General features: G+C 55.8%; 1 protein-coding gene across 2 annotated transcripts in view; it reads right to left on the bottom strand.

Moving 5' to 3' along the window:
- Positions 1-6,704, bottom strand: part of EHMT1 (euchromatic histone lysine methyltransferase 1) — a 91,691-nt gene that overhangs the window by 82,406 nt on the left and 2,581 nt on the right. For both annotated transcript variants that reach the window (XR_003547009.1, XM_014582046.2), the window contains exon 2: positions 2,064-2,623. Coding sequence is in view for 1 of the 2 variants with exons in the window: in XM_014582046.2 (XP_014437532.1) it covers positions 2,064-2,623 (560 nt within the window). In the remaining variant the exon portion in view is untranslated. The remainder of the gene's footprint in view (positions 1-2,063; positions 2,624-6,704) is intronic.

Raw genomic sequence — 6,704 nt, forward strand, 5'->3', positions numbered from 1 at the left:
ACCCCCCCCCCCGGGGGGGGGGGGGATGGCCACACCACGACCCTTCTCCATTTTCCTCTCAGGATTTTGGGCACGCATGTACACCCAGCATGAGTTTAAGCCACTGGATCCAGGACTCGAACCACAGTCGACCACATGGGAGTTCAGCAGCATAACCATTACGCCATCTGCCAGTCCCTTAACAAAAGATGAAAAAGAAATCCACATCTGGGAACCAGCAGTTAGCATAATGGCTATGTCGCTGGACTCCTCCTACGTAGTCGACCGCGGTTCGCGTCCCAGACCTGGTTGCTTAGAACTCACACCGGGCGCGTGTGCGTGCGTGCCCAAGATCCCGAGGGGAGAATGGAGAAGGGATTGCGGTGTGGTCATCTTGCCTGGGGGGTGCTCTCTTGCTTTCTGTCTCTATGTTTCTCTCTGTCTGTCTGGCGAGCGCACGCGCCCTATAGCAAAAACCTCTCAAAAAAAAAAAAGAAAGAAAGAAAAAGAAATCCACGTCTGAGAGTAAACATCACCAGGAACAAGCTCAAGCAGAACAGCACTCACTTGAGGGATCGGAGTTTAAAGCATGATAAAGGAGCTGCAGCCTGCATCTTTTGAGGAAAAGAAGAAATACAATTCAGAACAGATTTTTATAATTAAAAGAATCCATCAGGAACGTCATTTCCTGTGGAGGGTGAGGCCTGGATCTCGCCCGGCCAACTATGAAGCTCAAGTCCAGCGGCTTGAAAATCACGCTGGCTGCGTGTGCGTGTGTGCCCAAAACCCCGTGGGGAGACTGGGAGGGACTGTGGTGTGGCCATCTCCCCTGTGGGGTGATTTCTCACTTTCCCCCCTCTGTCTCTCTGGCAAACACACATGTTCTATAGCAAAAAAATAAACACCTGGGCCCAGCGGGCGACCTGGTTGGGCTGCTGGACCCCCACTGGCAGACTGCTGTCTGGTCTCAGAGGGGTGGCTCGCTATCTCGCTTCCTCTCTCTCATTCTGATCAGATTTAATAATAATAATAAATTACATTAAACGATTTTGAAAATAAATTAAAAATGACTTTTAAATAAAAATTGATAAATAAAAAAAGAGACAATGGGTATAAAAAGAACAAACTTCAAAACAAAGCACATAGCTCATGGAATGAGGCCACAGGACAGACGGGGCCTGGGGGACAGGTAGCAGCTGTCCCCAGGCACAGCAGACAGGCCCGTCTGGGAGGGAGTCGAGCGAGAGCACCCACACCCAGCATGTTCCCTGAGCTGAAGGCACAGACCTTCAGCACGGCAGGGCCTGTGAGAACCCTGACAGGCTGCAGAGGGGAGCGCAGACGGTCAGCTGACAGAGGACGGGACGGAGGCTCTGGCGTACTCACCGCAGCCCGACCAGAGTCTACGAAGAGGATCGTGACCCAGCCAGCCAGCCAGCACCGACCAGGGAGCCCAGAACTACCGCCCACAGGCCCCACAGGAGTCCTGCTCACAGGGCGTTGCTGCGGGGCAGGAGTGCCCCAGGTGCCGGCATCAGGGTCTCCTGCACCGAAAGGCCAGGCATAAGATGCACACTGCCAGCTCTCGAGGTATGCCTGGGCTTGACCCTGCGCAGTGGACAGAAGGACAGACGGGAGCGTCCTGCTGAGCACCGTCCCTCGCTCGGTCCCCTGTGACCTCAAGCCACCACATTGCTCTTCGCCTCTCAATGAGACGGGGCTGAGTGCCAACCCCTTTGAGCCGAGACGAAGGCCCCTGGGCCTAAAGCAGAAGAGAAAGTGGCTTCCTTGAATGTGCATGCCGTGTGCATGTTACACGTGGCAGCAGGGAGCGCGGAGCAGCAGACAGCACTACGAGGAGCTGTCCCACACACGGGACAAGGAGCCTCGCCTGATCCATTACAGGCCAAGAGGAGACCACCTGCCTGATACCCACAGCCACGGCCGTCCCCGTTCCAGCGCACGGAGACCACCTGCCGGATACCCACGGCCACGGCCGTCCCCACTCCAGCGCCCAGTCTGTCTGCCGTCATGTCCAACAGGTAAGAAAGACAGGAAAGGACACGCAGGAGACGTGAGATTACCAGGCCTGGGACGGATCGTGGCATGGTCTTGCGTGCCCTGTGAACCTTGACGTCGGTGCCGGGGGTCGCGGGCTTCCTGTCCTCCACACCTGCGCTCCCCTCCCCGAGCATGGCTGGTGCTGCAGCTGGCGCTGGAGGAACAGCACTCGGAGTCCTGCCTTTCCCGGCCCCTCCAGGCAGGGTTTTTGCAGCATGGCCAGGAAGTGCAGAGGCCAGAGCGCTGCTAGTCCTCAGGGGTGGCCCCTGCAGGGCCGGCTTGCTCAGGAAGTAGCCATTGCTGCCCACAACAGCGGTCTGCGTGAAGTCGTCGGCCGTGACGTGGTTCTGCTGTCCTGCTTCTATGTCTCTCTCTGAAATTCCGTTCTCCGCGACTCGGGGGAGTGTGTTGGTGCCTTCCTGTGAGCTGGCCTTTGCGCTCTCCTGCGTGTGCTTCGTCGCCTGTGAATGGCTGCTGGCATCGCCACCTTGGTCGCATGGCCCGTTGGTCTCGCCGTCTGCGGCCACGTGGGCCTCTCCCGCCTGCTGCTCTGCTGAGCCTTCATCAGCAGCCATAGGTGTCTCTGTGAAAGAGGAGACAGGACCGTCACGGGGCAGCACAGCCGCCAACATGAGGGATCGTTCCCAGCTGGCTGCTATAGGGCTCCCTGCACAAAAGCCGTTTACTTCACATACAAATTTAAGTTCAGACAGATGAAATGTAAAATCACTTCATGAACGTGAATCTGAACGTTAGCTGGCTAAGTCCGGGAAGTCACTACCACAGGAACGCACTGTGTTACTTGGAGACAGAAAACAAGGCATCGCGGCTGGCCACAGTGGTGCCGCAAGGAAGGTCCCGGGTTTGCATCACACACACCATGACCCAGGCTGGCAAGGCTAAAGGGGACTGAGGGATGACACCCTGATGGGGTGCCTGCTCCTTCCCAACTCCTCTCTCTCAGCAGTTAAGTATGCGGTGAAAAGAAAACAAGGTGGGTCAGCAGGTGGCGTGGAGTTAAGGAGGCTGAATCCCACATGGCTGACCACGCAGTTCGAGTCCTGGACCCCATGGCTTAAAAGACAGGCTGAGCATTTGTGCATACCAGAGCCCGAGAGAAGAGCAGAGAGGGAGGGATACCCATGCAGCTGGCCATAACCTCCACGCCACTGAGCAAACTGGGTAGAGCGCGGCTTCCTCCAGCTGACAGAGGACGTCCGCGAACCTGCAGCTGCCACTGCAGTTGCTGGTGGAAGGCTGAATGCTCCCTTCCCTCCCTGACACCAGGGCATGGTCAGGATGTCTGCTCTCGCCTCTACTCAGCACAATCCAGAACATTCTGGCAGCACCATCGAGCAAGAACAAGGAACAAAGGGCATGCGAGTAGGGACACGGCAGCAAAACGGCGTCATGGCTGAGATGACCGTCAGAAACCCAAAGGAGCCTGTAAGACAGCTAGCAGTAAGGACCCCTGGGCTGAAGGGGCTGAAGAATAAACACTGGACTGTAAACCTAACCCCACCTAACCCTCGCCTAACGTAAAACTAATTCCCAATGAAGATACACAGCTGCCACGGGAGGGCACAGTGCACAGCTGGAGAGCCAGGACACAGGTCCTTGACAAGACTCGGATGTCTGCTGTTTAGACCTCGCCCCGAGAAAAGGAGAAGAAATGTGAACCTCGGGGGCAAAACCTTCGCGACCGATGTAGGCAGAGCGCCTCTCGGAGAGAGAGGCCACGAAGGGAACGGGGGAACCTGGGCTTGGGAAGCCCAGGGAGAGAATGAAAAGATGGTACGACAGGGAGGAGCGTGTGTGGCCACATCTGACGAGGACCGGGTCGAGACGGCAGCACCATGGCCAGCAGGATGCGGAGCCCAGGACACTCAGCTCGTCACTGGGAACGTCCGTGACAGTTTTTTTTGGAAAAGCCTGGCAATTTCTTACGGAATGAAACAACAGCGACAGCTCTCCTGGACAATACCCCAGAGGGCAGACGTCACGCGTAAACCAGCACCTCCATGGTGCTCACAGCCGCTCTGCGGACAGGCCAGACATGGAAACTGCGCTCGCGCCTTCCAGGAGGGCACAGCCGGGCAAGCGCTGGGCCATCCACACCACAGCACCGTGAACTCTTGGGGATAAAGAGGCGCCAAGTTTGCTGCCCCATGCCTGGCGGTTAAGGGAGCCAGGTCCCACATGGCAGACCCAGCAGTCTGGCTCGACCCCGTACCATGTGAAACACATGGGCACATGTGCATGCGTGCCCAAAACCCCAGGAGACCGATGGAGGGGGACTGCAGCATGGCCATGCCCCGTCTCCTCTCTGGCAAAATCTTTTCATAAAGGAACATACTAGGGGAACCAGCAGTTAGCGTAATGGCTATGTCGCTGGACTCCCACACAGTCGACCGCGGTTTGCATCCTGGACCCGGTGGCTTAAAACTCACACCAGGCATGTGTGTGTGCGTGCCCAAGATCCCGAGAGGAGAATGGAGGAGAAGGGATTGTGGCGTGGCCATCCCCCTGGGGGGTGATTTCTCGCTTTCTGTCTCTCTGTCTTTCTGGCGAGCACACATGCCTTTAGCAAAAACCTCTCCAAAGAAAAAAGAAAAAAAAAATTTTTTTAAGTCCCAGAACCAGCGGGTGGCGTAATGATTATGTCACTGGACTCCCACAAAGTTGACCGCAGTTTGAGTTCTGGACCCGGCAGCTTAAAACTCAGGCCACGCACTGTGTACACACCCAAAATCCCAGGAGGAGAAAGGAGAGAAGGGATTGTGGCGTGGCCATCCCCCTGGGGGATGATTTCTCACTTTCTGTCTCTGTCTCTCAGGCAAGTAAGTGCATGTGTCTTATACCAAAAATCTCACCCTCCCCCCAATAAAAAGTCCCATCTCAAAAGGTTGCCTAATACACGAAGTCATTTATAAGATGTTTCTGACATAACTATGGTGGTGGCTGGGAAGTGGGCCGGGGAGGTGATCGCAAGGAGAGATGGCTTATAGGCTGCTCCGCATCTTGCCTAGGACAGTGGAGAGTGGATAATAAATAGAGTCAGAGAAGAAGACACGGGAAGGAAGGTCAGAGTTGAAAATGTATCATCAGAATCTACGCAAAAGGGACCAGAGAGGAAAAAGGTCCCAAGGGAGCGGAGCCCCAGTGCGCGTGCGTGTGCGTGGGGCCGGAAGCAGCCCCACCTGCACTCCCAGAGGGGCCTGGGGGAGGGGAGGAAACTTGGGCAAGTAGAACCCCAACTGGTAGGACAATGGAGTCAGTTATCTGGCCTTACGGATCGCCGGCACAAAGCAAACGCAGACAGACAGATGGCCCGGACTGCGCACTCTGGGACAGAGAGCGGCCAGGGTGGCCGAGCGAGGGAAAGGGCGTCACCAGCAAAGGGATGATGGTACAGACTCAGGTTAAAAGCCACGCAAGCAGGAAAGCAAGGGGACGCATCTTGTACCACTCAGGAAAACCTGCATTTTCTGACCACAGTGGCCGAGAAAGCGGTCGCCACAGAAACATGCAACGGGCAGAGCTCCTCCAGCCGACCGGGCAGGTCACAGTGGGAGGGTGACGGCCGCCACGGGGCTCGCCCAGAGCACGGAGGTCAGACAGGAAGCTGACTGGGAGCAGAGTAAGCTGGGGCCGTCCTGCTGGGGGCAGATCTCAGGGGCGGGCCACTACGAGGCTGCAGAAAAGCGTCCCAAGTAACCAGTGGTCGGCTCGGCAAAGAGAATGGGTCCTCATGAAGGTCACGGCATCTCCTACATGAAGGGCATCGAGACTTTTCCAAAGACCCGATACAACCCTGTGTCTCTGTACCTAACACAGAGTACCAAATAAAAACCAACAACCGAAAAAGTGACAGGATGGAAAATGTGGCTAACTCCACTCGAGTAAATGAGGCAGTCAGTCAGAAAATGAGTGAGATACAGAAACTCTGAACAAGGCCCTCCATTGACTAGACCGAGGGCGAAAGGCGCCAAGCCCCACCTGGAACAGCAGAGCACACCCTCCCGATACAGCTGGACAGGCACGGGTCCACGGCGTGTCCTCGACCGGGCTCAGACTCGACAGGACTGAAGCCACACAGAACATATCCTGATGGGACAGACTAAAGCCACCTTGGTAACAGTGTCCGGGGACACCACGTCTGGAAGTGGAATAGTACCCTACTGCTCACAAAGGAAAATCGCAGCCAAGTCAACACCTAGAACCAAATGAAAAGGAAGTCAAACGCATCGATCTGCAGCTAAAGCAGTAACGGGAGCTATGTACAGTAACGGGAGCTATGTAAACGGCTTCACAACCGCCGTAAGAGAACAAAATCAGAGCCTATAACCAGCTCCGTGAGCGCCTACCCTGAAGCTACATGGAGAAACACAGGCCTGGCCTGCGGCCAGCGCTTAGGAACCACGGGCCCAAGTGCAGCTCGGGTCCTGGCCCCGGAGGCTTAGGCACACCAAGCACGTGTGTGTGCATGCTGAAACCGCGACAGGGTGGGACGGGAGACTGCACAGTGACCTTGCCCGGGGCACTTCTCCCCCCATGGCGTCTCCAGTGAGCACACAAACTCTCCGTAAACAACAAATGGGACTGTTTGAAATAGAAAGTTTAAAAAAAAAAAAAAAAAAAACACCAAAATTCATTAAAAAAAC

The sequence above is a fragment of the Tupaia chinensis genome, unplaced genomic scaffold, assembly GCF_000334495.1.
Source record: "Tupaia chinensis unplaced genomic scaffold, TupChi_1.0 Scaffold142100_1, whole genome shotgun sequence".
In the NCBI taxonomy this organism is placed as follows: Eukaryota; Metazoa; Chordata; class Mammalia; order Scandentia; family Tupaiidae; genus Tupaia; species Tupaia belangeri.